The sequence below is a fragment of the Gallus gallus genome, chromosome 39 (genome assembly GCF_016699485.2).
Source record: "Gallus gallus isolate bGalGal1 chromosome 39, bGalGal1.mat.broiler.GRCg7b, whole genome shotgun sequence".
Taxonomy (NCBI): domain Eukaryota; kingdom Metazoa; phylum Chordata; class Aves; order Galliformes; family Phasianidae; genus Gallus; species Gallus gallus.
In genome coordinates, this window is record NC_052570.1 from 106300 (window position 1) to 124363 (window position 18064).

The 18064-nt window shown below is 63.3% G+C and overlaps 3 protein-coding genes across 10 annotated transcripts; all 3 read right to left on the bottom strand.

Moving 5' to 3' along the window:
- Positions 1-23: 23 nt before the first annotated feature.
- EHBP1L1 (EH domain binding protein 1 like 1) lies at positions 24-10259 on the bottom strand. Of its 6 annotated transcripts, none has more exons than XM_040655152.1 (16): positions 9939-10259; positions 8182-8277; positions 7771-7824; positions 7125-7303; positions 6495-6643; positions 6115-6167; positions 5489-5640; positions 4956-5004; positions 4652-4867; positions 3104-4336; positions 2780-2833; positions 2451-2571; positions 2179-2278; positions 1208-1281; positions 446-560; positions 24-165 (listed from the first exon to the last, which is right to left on the bottom strand). In XM_040655152.1, exons 1-16 carry the CDS (start codon positions 10242-10244, stop codon positions 78-80), a joined length of 3039 nt encoding a protein of 1012 aa, XP_040511086.1. In that variant the 5' UTR covers positions 10245-10259; the 3' UTR covers positions 24-77. The 6 variants fall into 6 exon arrangements, with proteins under 6 accessions (XP_040511086.1, XP_040511085.1, XP_040511084.1 ...); XM_040655151.1 differs by having other exon boundaries at positions 4613-4867; XM_040655150.1 differs by having other exon boundaries at positions 4535-4867.
- Positions 10260-10754: 495 nt separating this feature from the next.
- Positions 10755-12991, bottom strand: SSSCA1 (Sjogren syndrome/scleroderma autoantigen 1). The gene is made up of 4 exons (XM_025145659.3): positions 12958-12991; positions 12145-12278; positions 11660-11723; positions 10755-11170 (listed from the first exon to the last, which is right to left on the bottom strand). Exons 1-4 carry the CDS (start codon positions 12971-12973, stop codon positions 10815-10817), a joined length of 570 nt encoding a protein of 189 aa, XP_025001427.2. The 5' UTR covers positions 12974-12991; the 3' UTR covers positions 10755-10814.
- A 648-nt stretch (positions 12992-13639) lies between these two features.
- Positions 13640-18049, bottom strand: LOC425562 (RNA binding motif protein 4B). Of its 3 annotated transcripts, XM_040655154.2 has the most exons (4): positions 17971-18003; positions 16836-17255; positions 13957-14657; positions 13640-13741 (listed from the first exon to the last, which is right to left on the bottom strand). In XM_040655154.2, the coding sequence occupies exons 2-3, from the start codon at positions 17245-17247 to the stop codon at positions 13963-13965; spliced, it is 1107 nt and encodes a 368-aa protein (XP_040511088.1). In that variant the 5' UTR covers positions 17248-17255; positions 17971-18003; the 3' UTR covers positions 13640-13741; positions 13957-13962. The 3 variants fall into 3 exon arrangements, with proteins under 3 accessions (XP_040511088.1, XP_040511087.1, XP_015128495.3); XM_040655153.2 differs by lacking the exon at positions 13640-13741 and having other exon boundaries at positions 13748-14657; positions 17986-18049; XM_015273009.4 differs by lacking the exon at positions 13640-13741 and having other exon boundaries at positions 13748-14657.
- Between the last annotated feature and the right edge of the window lie 15 nt (positions 18050-18064).

Genomic DNA, 18064 nt, shown 5'->3' on the forward strand with positions numbered 1-18064 from the left:
AAGTTGAGATTTTGAGGTCCAAATTCCTCTTACGATGATTTATTATTGGGGGGGGTCCCCGTTTTTGGGGCCCCCCCTCAGGCGATGCCACACATTTCCCTGCGCCCCAATTTCCGCCGCCGCCGACTGAGGCCCTTCTCCAGGCGGGCGTCCTCCTCCAGTGCCCTAAAATGGGGGGGGGGGGGGGGGGGGAGGGTTGGCTAGGGACCCCCCCCCAGTGCTTTGGGAACCCCTGATTTGGGGATCCCGTCCTTTTGGGGGTAACCCCCCTTCTTTTGGGGACCCCTTCAATTTGAGGACCCCCCCCAATTTAAGGACCCTCCCTCCCCTTTGGGGGACCCCTCTCCTCTTGGAAACCCCAACCCCAATTAAGAGGACCCCCACCCCTTCTGGGGACCCCCCTCATTTTGGGGACCCCCCCCCCGATTTGGGGACCCCTACTCACGCCTGCTCGCGCTCATCCAGGTGCCGCAGCAGTTCGTCGCGCCGGTTCACCAGTGCCACCAGTTCCTCCAGTAACAGCTCCTCCTGCTGCCGCTGTGCCGCCGACTTCTCCCAGTCTGCAGGGGGGGACCCCAAAATTTGAGGGGGGGCCCCAAAATTTGAGGAGGGGTCCCTAAATTTGAGTGGGGAGGGTCCTAAACATGAGGGACTTTGCAGGGTGGGGTACCCAAAGGGAAAAGGTTTCTCAAAGGGAAAGGAAAGGGGGAGAAAGTTTGGGGGGGGGTCCCTAAAATTGGGAGTGGTATCCAAAGGAGGGGGGACCCCAAAATTTGAGGGGGGGAGCCCAAAATTTGAAGGGGGGTCCCCAAAATTTGGGAGGGTCCCTAAATTTGAAGGGGGGGTCCTAAACATGAGGGACTTTGCAGTGTGGGGTACCCAAAGGGAAGAGGTTTCCCAAAGGGAAAATTTGGGGGGGTCTCCACTATTGGGGAGGGTCCCCAAAGGAGGGGGGAACCCCAAAATTTGAGGGGGGGTCCCTAAATTCGAGGGGAGGGTTGTCAACATGATGGGGTACCCAAAGGGAAAAGGTACCCCCAAAGGGAGCAGAAAGTGGGGCATAATTTCAGGGGGGTCCCAAAATGGGGACGGGTTCCCAAAGTGGGGGGGTCCCCAGGGCGGGGGGTCCTCAAGGTGGGGGGGGTCCCCTATAGGGGGGGGTCTCCTATAGGGGGGGGTCTCCTATAGGGGGGGGTCCCGGCCGTACCCTCTGTGTTCAGCATTGCCCGCAGCTCCCGGCTCAGCAGCTCAAAGCGCCGCTCCACGTCATGCTCCTCCTCACTGCCAGAGCGGGGACAGCGCTCACGTACCGTCACACACACACGTGTGACACACAGTGACACAGTCACACAGTGACACACACAGTGACACAGTGACACACGTGTGACACAGTGGTACACCGTGACACACACAGTGACAAACACAGTGACACAGTGACATACTTACATGTGACACAGTGACACATGTGACATACACAGTGACACACTGTGACACAGTGACACACGTGTCACACAGTGATACACAGTGACACGCACAGTGACACAGTGACACTGACACACTTACATGTGACACATACACACAGTGACCCAATGACACACGGTGGCACACACTGACACACACATGACACACATAGTGGCACACTTATATGTGACACACATAGACACACACACACACACTCAGTTGCACACTGACAGCAGCAGCAGGCAGTCGTGGTGGAACAGCAGTGCATTGTGTCACTGTGACACACACACACACACACACAGACACTGACACTCATTTGCACACTGACAGCAGCTGCAGGCAGTCGTGGCACAGCAATGCACTGTGTCACTGTGACACACACACACACACACACTGCCACACTCATTTGCACACTGACAGCAGCTGCAGGCGGTCGTGGGGGCACAGCAGTGCACTGTGTCACTGTGACACACACACACACACTGACACACTCATTTGCACACTGACAGCAGCTGCAGGCGGTCGTGGCGGCGCAGCAGCGCATTGTGTCACTGTGACACACACACAGACACACACACACAGACACACACACGCACTGACACACTCATTTGCACACTGACAGCAGCTGCAGGCGGTCGTGGCGGCGCAGCAGCGCAGTGTGTCACTGTGACACACACAGACACACACACACACTGACACACTCATTTGCACACTGACAGCAGCTGCAGGCGGTCGTGGCGGCGCAGCAGCGCATTGCGGGCGTTGACCAACGAGAACCATTCCTCCATCAGCAGCTCCTCACGCTGCGGGTCTGCGCCTGGGGGAGCAATGGGGGGCGTTGGGGGGAATGGGGGGGCAGCAGTGGGGGGGCAGCATGGGGTTATGGGGCCATCATGGGGCCATCATGGGGCCATGGGGATACGGGGCCGTTGCTATGGGGTCACGGGGCTGTTGTGGGGCCATGGGGCCGTTGTGGGGTACCCCCCTACCCGACGCCATCAGTGCCCGCAGTTCCCGTTCCAAGGTCTCTGCCCGGCTGTCCACCTCGCGCTGCTCGCGCTGCAGCTCCGCCAGCTCCGCCGCCACCACCTGCGAGGGGTCCCGCAGCCGCTGCGCCCCCAAAGGGACCCCAAGGTCAGCCCAAAGAGACCCCAAAGGGAGCCCAAAGTCACCCCAAAGGGACCCCATGGTCAGCCCAAAGGGACCCCAATGTCAGCCCAAAGGGACCCCAAAGGGAACCCAATGGGAGCTCAAAGTCACCCCAAAGTGTCCCCAAAGGGATCCCAATGGGACCCCAAAGTGACCCCCCATCCCTCACCGGTTTCTCCTCCTCCGTTGTGGCTCCGGGCTCCGTCGGGGGGGTGGGGTCAGCCTGGGGGGGGTACAGGGGAGAAGCAGAGTCAGGGACCAGCGGGGCATTAATGTAGGGCCCCAATTAATGCAGACCCTACAACAACACCCCCCCCCCCCCAGTTAATGCAGACCCTACAACAACTCCAACTAATGCAGGCCCTATAACAACAACGACCCCAATTAATGCAGACCCTGCAACAACACCCCCCCGCCCCCCCCCCCCATTAATGCGGACCCTACACCAACAACGACCCCATTACTGCAGACCCTACAACATCACAGCTCTCACCATGGGGGTCCCGGTGCTGGGGGGGTCCCCGCGCCCCCCCCTCCTTTTCCTCATCAGGTCGGCGTCCCGGAGGTGGCTGAGGGTGCGGGGGGGGGCACGGGACCCCCAACTGCGGCGGTGTGACCTGGGGGGGGGCACCGGGAGCCCCGGGGGGGAGGTTGGGGTCTGTTTTGGGGTCTCTATGGGGTTTGGGGGCTCTATTGTGGGGTTTGAGGTCTCTGTTGGGGTCTCTATGGGGTTTGGGGGTTCTACTGTGGGGTTTGGGGGCTCTGTTGGGGTCTCTATGGGGTTTGGGGGCTCTATAGTGGGGTTTAGGGTCTCTGTGGGGATCTCTGTGGTGTTTGGGGTCTCTATGGGGTTTGGGGTCTCTACTGTGGGGTTTGGGGGCTCTGTTGGTGTCTGTATGGGGTTTGGGAGCTCTATTGTGAGGTTTGGGGTCTCCATTGGGACCTCTATGGGGTTTGGGGTCTCTGTTGGGACTTCTATGGGTTTTGGGGTCTCTGTGAGGGTGTCTACAGTTTTTGCAGTCTCCATTGAGACCTCTGTGGGGTTTGGGGTCTCTATGAGGGTCTCTATAGTTTTTGAGGTCTCCATTGAGACCTCTGTGGGGTTTGGGGTCTCTGTGGTGATTTCTGCGGGTTTGGGAGGCTCTGTTGTGAGATCTGGGCTCTCCATTGGGACCTCTATGGGGCCTGGGATCTGTGATGGTGTATCTATGGGGTTTGTGGTCTCTGTGGTGATTTCTATAGGGTTTGGGGTCTCTGTTGTGGGTTTTGGGGTCTCCACTGGGACCTCTATGGGGGTCTCTATTGGGTTTGGGGTCTCAGCTGGGTCCTCTATGGGGTTTGGAGTCTCCATGGGGACCTCTGTGGGTTTTGGGGTCTCTGTGGTTCCCATTGGGTCCTCCGTGGTTCTGTTTGGGATCTCTGAGGTTTCTTTTGGGATCTCCATGGTTCCTTTTGGGTTCTCTATGCTTCCTTTTGGGATCTCTATGGTTCCCATTGAGTTCCCCACCAGTTTTGGGTTCTCCATGGTTCCTTTTGCGATCCCCATCATTTTGGGGATCTCTGAAGTTCTAATTGGGGTCTTCATGGTTCCCATTGGGTCCTTTGTGGTTCTCTTGGGGTTCTCCATGGTTCCTTCTCTGTTCCCCATTGTTTTGGGGTTCTCCATGGTTCCCATTGGGTTCTCCATCCTTTTTGGGATCTCTGAGGTTCCCATTGGGTTCTCCATCTTTTTTGGGTTCTCCACAGTTCCCATTGGGTTCTCCATCCTTTTTGGGTTCTCCATGGCTCCCATTGGGTTTTCTATGGTTCTCATTGGGTTCTCCATGGATCCTTTTGGGTTCCCCATCGTTTTGGGGTTCTGCATGGCTCCCATTGGGTTCTCCATCCTTTTTAGGTTCTCCATGGCTCCCATAGGGTTCTCTATCCTTTTTGGGATCTCTGAGCTTCGCACTGGGTTCTCCATGGATCCTTTTGGGTTCCCCATTGTTGTTGGGTTCTCCATGGCTCCCATTGGGTTCCCCATTGTTTTTGGGCTCTCCATGGCTCCCATTGGGTTCTCCATCGTTTTTGGGCTCTCCATGGCTCCCCGTGTGTTCCCTGCACTGTTTGGGTTCCCCGCGGTTCCGCTGCCCTCCATGTGCTGCCTCAGCAGCCCCACGTAGGTGAGCACAGCCAATGGGTCCGGCGCTGGGGGTCGCTCCATATCGGCCGCGTCCAGCAGCCGCGGGACCCCCAGCGCCGAGAACGCCTCGAAGGCCTGGAGGGGGTCGGGGGTCAAAGGTCAGAGGTCAGCAGGGTGACACCCCCCCCTTCCCATACACCCCCCCCACTCCCCCCAACCTCACCCGGGTGTTGTTGCCCCGGATATCGAGGGGGTCCAGAGCCTCGTAGTCACTGGAGGAGGGGGAGGGAAACACATGGGGGTCAGGGGGTGCCAAGTGCCACCCTGTGTCCCCACTGTGACCCCCATGTCTCCCCCCACTTCCCCCCCATCTCGCCCACATCCCCCTGTCCCCCCCATGTCCTCTGTCCCTAACATCCCCCAGCCCCCCCCACATCCCCGTCCTCCCCCATACCCCCCCCTTACACGTTGTTGGGCCGATGGCGGTGCAGCAGTGCACAGAACACCCCCACCCCCCACATTCCCCCATCCCCACACCCCCCATCCCCCCCCACATCCCCATGACCCCCCCCTATGACCCCCCCACGCCCCCCCCAACACCCCCCTGTCCCCCACCACATCTCCCCTACACATCATGCGGCAGATAGCAGTGCAGGAGAGCACAGAACATCCCCCACCCCCCCGCCCATCCCCACACCTTCCGGTCCCCCCCCCATCCCCACGACCCCCCCTGTGACCCCCCCGTGCCCCCCCTACACGTCACAGGGCCGATGGTGGTGCAGGATGGCACAGAACGCCAACCCATTGCGCCACGAGGTGCTGAAGTTGGTGATCCGCACCCCCCGGTACCCGGCTGTCACCTCCTGGCACCACGACAGCAGCGCTGCGCGACCCCCCCCAGGGGAGGGCTGTGGGATGGGGGGTGGGGACACAGTCAGTACGGACCCCCCCAGACCCCAAATATCCCCCCCCACCTCCCCCAAAGAGTCCCAAATCCGTGCCAACGTGGGGATCCGTCCACCCCCCCAAGCAACCCATGGGGGTCCTAAGAACTGCCCACCCCTCGAAAGCCCCCCCCCCAGAAATATATGGGGTCACTACACTCTCCCTCCCCCCCCCATGCATTTTTGGGGTCCCTATGCCCCCCCAGACCCCCCCCAATGCATTCTTGGGGTCCCTGAGCCCCGCAGACCCCCCCAGGAATATATGGGGCCATTACCACCCCCTTGTACCCCCCCAATGCATTCTTGGAGTCCCTAACCCCCCCCAGACCCTCCCCCAATAATATATGGGGCCATGAACCCCCCCCCCCAGCCCCCCATTGTGGAGCCCCAAGTGCCCCCCTGCCCCCAAATCTGGGGACCCCCCCCAGCCCCACTCACCAACGCTTCTCCTGCGGGGGCTGCCGGGTGTCCCCCTCCCTCTGTGGCACCACCTGGAGGTGGGGGAGGGGGTGGGGGGGTCAGGACCCCTCAAAGTGGGGGGGGGATCCCAGTGTACCCCTCTTCCCCCCCCAGATATCACCCACCTGTGCCTGGGGGGGGTGGGGGGGGTGTGGGGGGCGTTCCTCCCCCCCCCGGGTCTTTGTCCTTTGGCTGCAGCTCTGAGTCTGGGGGATGGGGGGGGAGGCAGGCGGGTTAGGGCATTGCCCCCCCAAAGGACCACAATATTGGGGGAGGGGGGCAGGGGACAAAGAGGGCACTTTGGGGACCCCCGGAGGTGATTTGGAACCATTTAGGGGCAATTTGGGGCACAGCCTCACCGTAGGGTGGGGGTCCTTTTTTAGGGGTGCCCCCCCCGGATCCTTCATCCCCCCCCTCGTCCTCCTCCTCCTCGAAGTCCCGCAGGTCGGCCACGTCCCCCCCCAGGCGCGAGCTGAGCAGGCTGGCCACGCTGCGCATGTCCTCGTCCCTATAGGGCACAGCGTCACCCCCCCGTGTCCCCTATGGGGCACAGCATCTCGCCCCCCCCCCCCCATGTCCCCCTCCCCCCCCAAAATGTTCCCACGGATTCCTCCTATCTCCAGCCCCATACTCGGTGTCCCCAAGACCCCCAATATCCCAACATCCCCAAGACTCCCAAAGGCCCCCAATGATGACCCCCACACCCCACAAGACCCCCAATATCCCCATTGCTCCCATGCCCCCAATGCCCTCCATGCCCCAACATCCCCAAGACCCCCAATGCCCCCCATGCCTCCAATACCCCCAAGACCCCCCAATGCCCCCAAGACCCCCAATGCCCCCCATAGACCCCCAATGCCCCCCATGCCTCCAATACCCCCAAGACCCCCCATGCCCCCCAAGACCCCCAATGCCCCCAACATCCCCAAGACCCCCAATGCCCCCCGTGCCCCCGTAGACCCCCACCGCCCCCCCACATCCCCGCTCACGCCGGGTGCCCCTCGTGCAGGACGGTGGCGCTGAGGCGGAGGCGCAGACAGGCGGCCGTCACCTTGCGGGACCGGGGCCGGAGGGGCAGCGACAGCGCAGTGCAGGACGGGGTGGGACCCGCAAAGCGCCCCAAATCCAGCACTGCTGCGGCCACCGCCGTGCGACGGCCCCGGGACTCCTGGAGGGGGGTAAGCGGGGGGGGTCATGGGGGCAATGGGGGGGTATGGGGTCACTGGGGGGGAATGGGGTCGCTGCGGGGCAAATGGGGTCACTGAGGGGGGGGAACGGGGTCACCAAGGGGGGGAATGGGGTGGTTGGGGGGGAATGGGGTCACTGAGGGGGGGAATGGGGTCACCAAGGGGGGGAATGGGGTGGTTGGGGGGGAATGGGGTCACTGAGGGTGGGAACGGGGTCACCAAGGGGGGAAATTGGGTGGTTGGGGAGCAAATAGGGTTACTGGGGCGGGGGGAATGGGGTCATTGGGGGGGAGAATGGGGTCACTGGGGGGCAAACGTGGTCACTGGAGGGGGGAATGGGGTCCCCGGGAGGGGTCATGGGGTCACTGGGGGGTCACAGAATGGGGTCATGGGGTGACACGAGGTGATGGGGTCACACGGGGTCTTGGGGTCACACGGGGGCACTCACGTTCTCCACCACGAAGGTCCATTCTTTGGGGTCATAGGCGGTGGCATGGGGGTCCTGGGGGGGTACAGGAGTGAGAGGTGTGCAAGGGGGCATGTGTGCAAGGGGACACGCGCAATGGAAAAGGGCTCGTGCAAGGGGGTGTGACTCGTGCAAAGGAACATAAGCAAGGGGACTTGTGCAAGGGGAAATGCCTTGTGCAAGGGGGTGCGCATGAGCAGACTCGTGCAAGGGGCACAAGAAGGATGCGTGCGAGGGGACATGTGAAAGAACACAGGTTGTGCAAGGTGCTGTGTTTGTGCAAGGGGGGCGTGGCTTGTGCGAGGGGACGCATGCTATGCAGGGGGCACAAGGAGCGGACTCGTGCAAGCGGACTCGTGCAAGGGGATCCGTGCAAGGGCACTCGTGACGCACCCGGTATAGCGTGACCACGACCTGGAGGCTCTCGGGCACCACCCACACCACCAACCCCCGGTAGGGGTTCTCGATTCCGGGCTGCCAGCTGTGGGGCTGCCCCACACAGAACTCCTTAGGGATCCCTGTGGCCCTATAGAGCCCCAGAGAGCACACAGAGACCCCCCCAGACCCCATAGAAACCCCCCAGACCCCATAGAGCCCATAGACACCCCCCAGACCCCATAAAGACAACCCCATAGAGACCCTCATAGAGCCCATAGAGCCCCCCAGACCCCACAGAAACCCTCAGAGCCCATAGAGCCCCCCCGTACCCCATAGAGACTCCCCCAGACCCCATAGAGCCTATAGAGCCCCCCCAGACACCACAGAGACCCCCGAGACCCCATAGAGCCCATAGCACCCCTCCAGGCCCCATAGTAACCCTCATAAAGCCCCCCCAGACCCCATAGAGACCCCCCCAGACCCCATAGAGCCCCATAACCCACACTATACCTCCCCAAAACCACCATTACCCCATAGCCCCCCCCACAGCCCCCCCCAGCCCCCATCATCCCATAACCTGCAATATAGCCCCCCCCCACAGCCCCCATCACCTCATAGCCTCCCACAGCCCCCCCCACAGCCCCCATCACCCCATAACCTGCACTATAGCCCCCCCAAAGCCTCCATCACCCCATAGCCCCCCCCATAGCCCCCACCTTGCTGCAGACCCTCCTGTTCCGTCGGGTCCAGACCACCACCACTTTGTCGGGCTGCCTGAGGGGGGGGTCGGGGGAGGGGGGGGTTTGGGGTCAGGACCCCACCCAGGGCGTGGGGGGGCATTATCAGCTATGGGGCAGACAGGGCTGTGGGGCCGCCCCATAGATAACGCCCTCCCCCCACCCATAGGCAGGTGCTGGGAAGGGGGGCCGGGCCGGGGGGGGGGAGGGGAAAGCTAAATTTGGGGCTCAGTTGGGGGGGTGTCCGGTTTCCCCCCCCCGGGGGGGGCTATTTTTGGCCGCCCTGACCCCACAAAGGCACTGCTTTCCATTCCTGACCCATTTATGGGCATTTTGGGCTCAAAAGGAAACTGTGCAGTCACCCCCCGGGCCCCATAGGGATCTCACAGCCCCATAGGAACCCCCCCCGGCCCCATAGGGATCCTATAGCCCCCATAGGGACCCCAAAGCTCCATAGGAACCCCCCCAGCCCCATAGGGATCCCACAGCCCCATAGGGAACCCCCGGCCCCATAGGAATCCATTAGTCCCACAGGGACCCCACAGCCCCATAGGGACCCCCCCGGCCCCATAAAGATACTATAGCCCCCATAGGGACCTCACAGCCCCGTAGGGACCCTACAGCCCCCCCCCCCCCAGCCCCTATAACCCCACACAGCCCCTGTAGCCCTCCACCCACTCCACAATGACCCCATATGACCCTTCAACGACCCTCCTCATTAACCCTCCAACCCCAAATCCCACCCCCATAACCCCATAAGCCCCACCACCCCCCCACTCCACGCCCCATCCCCCACTGCCCCCCATTACCCCCCCACCCCAACTCCCCCATCCCCCATTGCCCCCCATAACCCCCCCATAGGAACCCCCCCCACCCCAAACCACCCCCCGACCCTCCGTAACCCCCCCATAACCGCCCCATTCCCCATCACCCCCCATAACCCCCCCACCCCCCATCGCCCCCCATTACCCCCCAGCCTTGCTATGGGGGGGGGTCCCGGCCGTGTAATTTGGGGGGGGTGGGGGGGTCACTCACCACCGCCCCCCCCCCTCGAGCAGCACTTCCTCCAACTCCGCCTCGAACCGCACTTTGGCCGCCCGTTTCCCCGCACGCTGCAGCCGCTTCCACACCGACCCCATCACGACCCCCCCCCCAAAGACCCCCCCCCACGTCTAAGGACCCCCCCCAATTAAAAATATTAATTATGATCCCCCCCCCCCTTAAAAAAAAACCCGGAACGCAGCGTTGGGTGCGGCGCAGCCCCGGGGCAGGAAGCGCTGGTGGGGGGGGTGGGGGGAAGGGGGGTGGAAGCCGGGGGGGGGCGGGGCCATATACACTCATACGGCCCCCCCCGCTCTGCCCCCCCCGCGCGGAAAGGCGCAAAGGTCCCCATTCGTAGCGCTGTTTGACCGCCAGGGGGCGCCTCAGCCCCAAAGATCGGTAATAAAGTGCCCCCCTCCCCCCCCCCCCCCCAATTAGGTTCCCAAAGGACCCCCCCCTCCCCCAAACAATTGGGTCCTAAAGTGCCCCCCCTCGCAAAAAAGTCGGTCCTAAAGTGCCCCCCCCCCAATTTGGTCCCAAAAAGACCCCCCCCCCCCCAAAAAATAGGACCCTAAAGTGCCCCCGCAATAAAACCCCTGTCCTAAAAAGCCCCCCCCGTAGGGTTCTCCCCCGCTGACCCCAAATCCCACCCCACTGACCCCAAATAGCCCCTCAATCCCACGCTACCACCCCCCAATCCACCCCACTGCCCCCCCGTTCTGCCCCACTGACCCCAAATCCCCCCCCCCCCCCTTCCCCCCAACCCCCCCCCCCATAACACCCCCGTCGCATTTAGAACCGAGACAACCATGGGCTATCAGCGTCAGTCTTGGGGTCAGGGGGGGGACGGGGGGACGGAACCCTTTATGGCTACGGCGCCGGGGGGGGGGTCCCGGTTTGGGGTGTGGGGGTGGGGGGGGTCACCCCGAGCCCCCTCAGCGCCCGCAGAGCTTCGGCACAGGAGCGGATGAGGACGCAGAGCTGAGCGCTGCCCTCGGCCGTGGGGTGGGGGGGCAATTCCTGAGCGGCCCAACGGAGCTTCCCCAGAACGGCCGCCTCCGCCGCCGCCACCGCAGCCGGGATGTGGTAGGGGGTGGGGGGGGGCGGGGATGGGGGGCGGGGAGGAGATGGGGGCGGTGGGGGGGGGGGGTGCCCCGCCGCTGCTGCCGCCCCTTCGCAGTGTTTGGGGCGCGGGGCGTCGGGGTGGCAGGGAGGGGGTTGGGGGGCTGTGGAGAGGGGGGGGCAGGGAGTTAGGCTGGGACTGTTCCCATCTCCTGTGCCCCCCCCTCTCCCCGCCCCACTCCCATACCTTCTGTCCCATCTCCCACCCCCATCCCCTACCCCCTGTGCCCCCCCCAACCCCATCCCATAGTCTGCCCCCCCACCCCCCATCCCATACCCCCTGTGACCCCATCCCATATCCCCATCCCCTGTACCCCCCCTTCAACCCTGTGCCCCCCCGGACCCCAATCCCATATCCCTCAGCCCCATCCCATAACCCTTGTCCCCCCTCCCCCCCCATCCCATACCCCCTATGCCCCCCCCAAACCCATCCCATACCCCCTGTGACCCCCCCATCCCATCCCATATCCCCATCCTCTGTACCCCCCCTTCAACCCTACCCCATATCCCCCATCCCCAACTCTTTGCCCCCCCCACATCCCCAACCCCCCCCTCACTCCATGCCCCTTTCCCCCCCCCGCCCCCCCCCGCACCGCGCTCCAGCTCCTGGCAGGTGACACAGTAGAGCTGCTGCTGCCGGTCCTGCAGAAGGATGGTCTGGGGGGGGGGGGGGGGGGGGGACAAGCAAGGGGGGGGATAGGGCTCAGAGAGACCCCCCCACGGTCCCATGTCCCACTCCCATCCCCACCTCTCCCCCCATGGCCCCATAGCCCCACTCCCCCGACCCCACCCCAGACCTCACATTGCTTCCCCCCCCTCCAGCAGTACCCCCCCCAGCCCCCACATTGCCTCCCCCACCCCACAGCCCCCCCCACACCCCATAGGCCCCTCCCCCACCCCGTTAACCTCTCCCCCACCCCACAGCCCCACCCCCCCAACCCAACCCCTCGCCCTCCTGACTCCACCCCACCCCACAACCCCCCCCAGCCCCCCCAACCCCCCCACCTGGCACTGGGGCAGCAGCTCCCCATCATGTAGTACCCCCACGACCCCCTCCAGCCCCCCCCGACCCCCCCACCTGGCACTGGGGGCAGCAGCTCCCCAGCATGCGGTACCCCCGCAGCAGGTACTGCCCCAGCGCACGGCTGATCCGCTCCTGCCGCTCCCTCCTCTCCTCCTCCGCCGCCCCCCCCCCCAAATCCGGGTCGGTGCCTGCGGGAACGCGACCGCCGTTACCGAATGAGGGGGGGGGGGGGAGGGGGCATGGGGGGGGGTCTGGGGGAGATTTGGGGGGATTATTGGGGGCTTTAGGGCTCTCTGAGAGAGGTTTCTAGGGGTCTCTAAGGGGGGATCCTGTGATCCTAAGGGGGGGGTCTGGGGGTTTATGGGTTGGGGGGGCGTCTTTGGGGGTTTATGGTGGAGTTCTGGGGGTCTCCGGGGGGGGGGCGGGGATTTTGGGGGGTTTATGCGTTGGGGGGGGGTCTCTGGAAAGGGGTTCTGGGGGGGGGGGGTGGGTCTAGCGGGGGGTACTGAGGATTGTGGGGGGCACGGGGGGGGTCTTTGCGAGGGGTTATGGGGGGAGGTCCGGGGGAAACTTGGGGGGGGAGGGGCCTGGGGGTCTCTAAGGGGGATTCTGAGGGTTCTACGGGGGGTTCTGGGGGGTCTTTGGGGGGGGCTCTGGGGGTTCAGTGGGGATTCTGAGGAGGTGTCTCGGGGGGGGGGGGGGGGGGGGGGAGATTTGGGGTGGAGCTCTGGGGGTTTATTGGGGGGGGTCTCTGGGGGGCTCGAAGGGGAGAGGGGTGTGTGGGGGGGACAGTTCTGAGGGTTCGGGGGGGGATTTTAGGGGAGGGGTTGGGGGGGTCCCGTCCCGTTGGGCCGCGCAGCGCCGCACCCGCGTTCAGCGCCATCGTCGCTGAGGAGACGGCGTCGCGCGGAAGTGACGTCACGCAACGGTGCCCTGCGGACGGCTCCGACGGAAGTAAGTCGTGTCGTGAAACAGGTCCGCCACGCGCCGAGACCGCGCACAACGGTTCCGGCTCTCCCAAAGCCCCTCCCAGTACCTCCTCCCCACCCAAAAAACAGACGAACAGACGAAGGGGGTCGGTGGGAAACCTTTATTTCGCTGGAAAAGCCGAGGGAGGGGGTGAGGGGGCGAAAAAACTCGGGGGGGTCCGGAACCTGTGGAGTGGGGAGGGATGAAGCTGTGGGAACCTCCATACAAAATGTGGGGGGAGGACGTGAGGGGGAGGGGAGCGGGGCCCGCCGGCCGCGGGGAGGGGACACGTAGACTCCACTTCGACGCCAACCGACCTGGAAGAGAGCAGAGAGCAGTCAGAAGGCTGCGCCGGGACCACCGGCCCGGGGACGCCGCCGGCGGGGGGTGGGGGTTGGCCAGGATGTGGGGAACACACGGTGACACCCCAAGGAGATGGGAGGTGGGTGTGTGTGGGGGTGTGTGAGGGGGTGGGGGCCGAGCAGCCCCTTCCCCCCGTGGCGCTGGGAGAGGGGAGCCCCCCCCGGTTGGATCCCGCGACGCGGGGGCGAGACCGGCGGCGGCGACCCGGGGCTCCTCTGACCTGACGCGGCGCCGGCCGCAGAGGGGGTTCCGGGGGGGCTTCCTCGGCTTGGGGGGGAGTATTCCTGCCGGGCTCCTTCCGCCTTGGGGGGGTCACCTCCTGGGAGACGAAGGCCCGTTACCAACCGGCCAGCGCCGAACCGGGAGGGACCGGTGCTGGCAGCGCCGCGCTCACCGCCCCGCTCCGCCCTGGGGGTGCGCGGCCGCGTCCCCCTCCCCCTGTCCACACCTCCTCTCGCTCTCGGCCCCCCTCGGTGGGGCAGGAAATCCACGGGGACGCCTCACGGGAGGGTCGGCCCCGCGCCGGGCGCTCACCTCGGCTCAAAAGGCAGAGTACCGCGCCCTGTCCGCGTACGGGTCGCGCTCGAAGCGCTGCATGTCGTAGAGCGAAGGGCGAGCGACCGACGAGACCGGCGACAGCTGACTACGATCGTACGTGTACGCCTCTCCGACGGTGGTGGCCGCGGCTGCCGTGCGGCGCAGGGGGCTTCTATCCCGGGTGTAATAGGTGGAGGAGGCCGCGGCGGCGGCGGCGGTGGCAGCGGCGGCGACAGCGGCCGCCGCCGCGCCCGGGGTGGGCAGCAGAGCTCTATCGTAGGGGTCTAAGGTGGTGGGGATGCGGCTGGCCATGGCCGTGGTGGCCGCCATGGCCGTGGACTGGACCTGGGAGTACTGGGCGTACTGGGAGTACTGGGCCATGGTCTGCTCTGCGTAGGCGTCGTACGCAGAGGCCGTCGCATAGGACCTGACGCGGTAGCGCTTGTAGTAGTCGGCCATCCCGCTGTACGCGTCATCGTAATACATGGTCTCCCCATAGCCCGCGGTGTAGGGAGTGCGCACGGCTCCGTACTGCTCGTTATAGGCCTCGGTAAAGTCAGCCACTTGCCCCAGGCGATCTACCGGACACTCTTTAGACCAGTGCCCTTCCTTCCCGCACCGGTAGCAGCCGCTCTTGTCTCCCATCCCGGGCGCAGTCCTGAGCCGACTGGTGGACAACTGCACGCGCATCCGCTTGCCTTGAAGAAACAGACGCAAAAGGGAGGTGCGAATTAACGCCAGGCACAAAGAGGGGGGGACCAAAACCTGCCACGGGGGTCCTCCTCATCGTCCTCAATGCGAACCAAAGTGAGCTGGGGGGAGCGGAGCCGGCTCACAGCCTCGTGATGTATTGCAACCCACCCTTCCCCCCTTTTTTCTCCCCGTTTTGCAGCCCGTGGGGGGAAGGGAGAGGCGCAGAACGGCGATGTGGCGTTGGAGCCGTGGCGCTGAGTGCTGAAATGGACCCAAAAAGCAGCGGAACGGCCCAAATTTGGGGTGAGGAGAGCTCAGCGTCACTGCGGGTCTCAGCATGTGGGGGGAAATGGCCTCAAACCGGTGGTGGAGGTCCTCTGATGTGCCCCAAATTGGGATTGGAGGACCCAAAGTCCCCCTAATCGGGGTTGGAGGTCCTTCCATGAGCGCCATATTGGGATTGGAGGACCCAAAGTCCCCCTAATTGGGGTTGGAGGTCCTTCCATGAGCGCCATATTGGGATTGAAGGACCCAAAGTCCCCCTAATTGGGGTTGGAGGCCCTCTAACATGCCTTTAATTGGGTTTGGAGGTCCTCCCATGAGCCCCAAATTGGGGTTGGAGAACCCAAAGTACCCCTAATTGGGGGTGGAGGTGGCCGAGTATCACTTTCAGATCTCAACAAGTGGGGAGAAATGCACCCAAGTGCCCCAAATTGGGGTTGGAGGTCCCAAAGTACCTCAACCTGGGGCTGGAGGTCCCCCAACGTGCCCCAAATTTGCATTGGGGGCACAAAAATGTCCCAGAATTTGGGTTGGAAGGAACTGAGCGTGTCTACAAATGTCAGCAGGCGGGGAGAAAGGGCACCAAATTGCCCCAGGTTTGGGTTAGAGGTCCCAAAGTGCCCCACGTTTTTGTTAGCGCTGCTACGAGTCTCAACTAACCTGAAGGAAAAGCACCAAAACGTTCTGAATTTGGGCTGGAAAGCACCAAAACACCCTAAATTTGGGCTGGAGACAGCTGAGCATTCCTTGCAAATCCCAACAAACAACGCAAAGTGCACCGAAACGCCCCAGATTTGGGATAAAGACACCGAAATAGCCCTGATTTTGGAGACACTGGCACTAATAGCCCCAATATTTGGGACAAAGGCACCAAAACACCCCGGATTTGGGGACCAAGGCACCAAAATGCCCAGGATTTGGGAGACGCGGACACTAATATTCCCAATATTTGGGATAAAGCCACCCCAATGCACTAGATTGTGGGGACAAAGGCACCAAAACACCCTGGATTTTGGGATAAAACCATGGAAACGCCGTAAGTTTGGGACGGACACCAAAATACCCCAGATTCTGGAAACACGGGTACTGATACTCCCAATATTTAAGATAAAGGCACCAAAATGCCCCGTATTTTGGACATGAAAGTACCAAAATGCCCTGGATTCGGGGACAAAGGCACCAAAATGTCCTGGATTTTTGATGTAAAGTTACTAAGACATCGTGGATTCAGAGACGTGCACCAAAATGCCCTGGTTTTGGGACAAAGGCACGAGAACACTCCAGATTTTGGACACAAAAGCACCAAAACGTCCTGGATTTGGGAACGTGAGCACCAAAATGCCCTGGATTTGGGAAGACGAGCACCAAAATGCCCTGGATCTGGGACAAAGAGGCACCAAAACACCGCAGATTTGGGAACACGGGCACCAAAATGCCCTGGATTGGGGGATAAAAGCATAAAAATGCCCGATATTGGGAATAAAGGCAACAAAATGCCCCTGATTTGGGACAAAGGCACGAAAATGCCCCAGATGCAGGACAAAGGCACCGAAACGCCCTGGATTTGGGAACAAAGGCACCACAACGCCCCAGATTTCAGACACAAAGGCACCAAAACGCCCTGGATTTGGTGACCTGGCCACCAAAACGCTCCGGCTTCAGAAACAAAAGCACCAAAACGCCCCAGATTTCAGCCGTAAAACCCCCAAAACACCCCAGATTCGGGACAAAGACACCCGAGCACCACTCCACATCCACCACACCTCCACCCCACAGCGCCCCACAGGACGCCCCCATCCTCTCCAACGCGTCACGGCGGGGCGAGGAGCCGAGACGCCGCCGTCCTACCTGACACCTCGACTCCCTCTCCCATCCCAGCGCCCCACCCCGCGTGGTGTCACCTTGGAACTCGGTGTTGTCCAGCCCTCGGATGGCCTCCACCGCGTCCTCCGCCCGCTCCATGTGCACGAAGGCGTAGTCCTTGACGATGTCGCACTCGATGACGGGGCCGTACTCCTCGAACTTGGCGCGCAGCTCCAGGTTGGTGCAGGTGGGGCTGATGTTGCCCACGTGCAGCTTGGTGGAGGCCTTGCTCTTGTTCTTGCTGGCCTCCACGTTGATGCAGACGCCGTGCAGCTTGTGGTGGTGCAGGTTGCGGATGGCGTCCTCGGCCGCCGTCTTGTCCTCGATGTGCACGAAGCCGTAGTTCTTGATGATGTCGCACTCCAGCACCTTGCCGTACTGCTCGAACAGCGAGCGGATCTCCTGCTCCGTCGCCTCCCGCGGCAGGTTCCCGATGAACAGCTTCACCATCTTCAGGCCTGCCGTGGGGCGGGGGGGTGGCTGCCAGTTCCTCAGAACCACCTGCAGACCCCCCCCCCCCCCAACCCAGCCGTTCTCTGCCCCCCTCAGCCCCTCCGTTGCTCCCCTCCAGACCCCATTCCCAGACCCCAATGCCTCAAGCACAGAGCCCTCTGAGGCCCCCACGCTCCTCAGCTCCCCACGCCTCTCATCCTCACCCCCACAGAGCCCCGTTGTCCCCACCCCCATCGCCCTCAGCCCCTCTTCCTGCTCCCCCCAAACTCCCTCAAGTCTCCCCACAGCCCTCAGCCCCCCTCCATCCCCCCCACAACGCCCCCAAACCAGCCGCCTTCAGGCCCGAATCCCCCGACCCCCTCACCCCACCCCGAGGCTCCCATCCTCCCCCCTCGAACCCCCCCGCAATCCCCCCACCCCACAGCTCTCACGTCCTGGCCCCCTCAAAGGCCCCTCACGCCCCAATCCCTGCAGCCCCCCCTCCACCCTCTCATCCCACCCCAAGACCCCCAGACCCGCTGCCATCAGACTCCACAGACCCCCCCCAGGCCCTTCCCCCTCCCATCCCCCTCACAGCGTTAGGCCCAAACCCTCTTTACAGCGTCGCTGCCCTCAGGGAGCGGGCACAGTACCCATCCCCTCGCCTCGCCTAACCTCGGCCCATCCCCCCCAGAGCCGCCCGTCCCTCCTCCGTTCCCTCCCCGCGGCCCCGGCCCTCACCGCGCTGTCCCTCACCGCGACGCTGACGGCGACAAAATGGCGGAGGCGCCGCTCCTCCCCTCCTCGCCTCCTTTGCGCCGCGCCCCGCCCCCCG

Coding starts and splice junctions, on each gene's coding strand:
- LOC425562 (XM_040655154.2), bottom strand. CDS start 17,247: ATGGTGAAGCTGTTCATCGGGAACCTGCCGCGGGAGGCGACGGAGCAG. Junction 14,658..16,835: donor GGACAACACCGAGTTCCAAG/GTGACACCACGC, acceptor TGTTTCTTCAAG/GCAAGCGGATGCGCGTGCAG.
- EHBP1L1 (XM_040655147.1), bottom strand. CDS start 10,244: ATGAGTGTATATGGCCCCGCCCCCCCCCGGCTTCCACCCCCCTTCCCC. Junction 2,834..3,103: donor CCAGCACCGGGACCCCCATG/GTGAGAGCTGTG, acceptor TACCCCCCCCAG/GCTGACCCCACCCCCCCGAC. Junction 166..445: donor CTGGATGAGCGCGAGCAGGC/GTGAGTAGGGGT, acceptor CCCCCATTTTAG/GGCACTGGAGGAGGACGCCC.
- SSSCA1 (XM_025145659.3), bottom strand. Junction 11,724..12,144: donor GCTGCTGCCCCCAGTGCCAG/GTGGGGGGGTCG, acceptor CCCCCCCCCCAG/ACCATCCTTCTGCAGGACCG. Junction 11,171..11,659: donor CTGCCAGGAGCTGGAGCGCG/GTGCGGGGGGGG, acceptor CCCTCTCCACAG/CCCCCCAACCCCCTCCCTGC.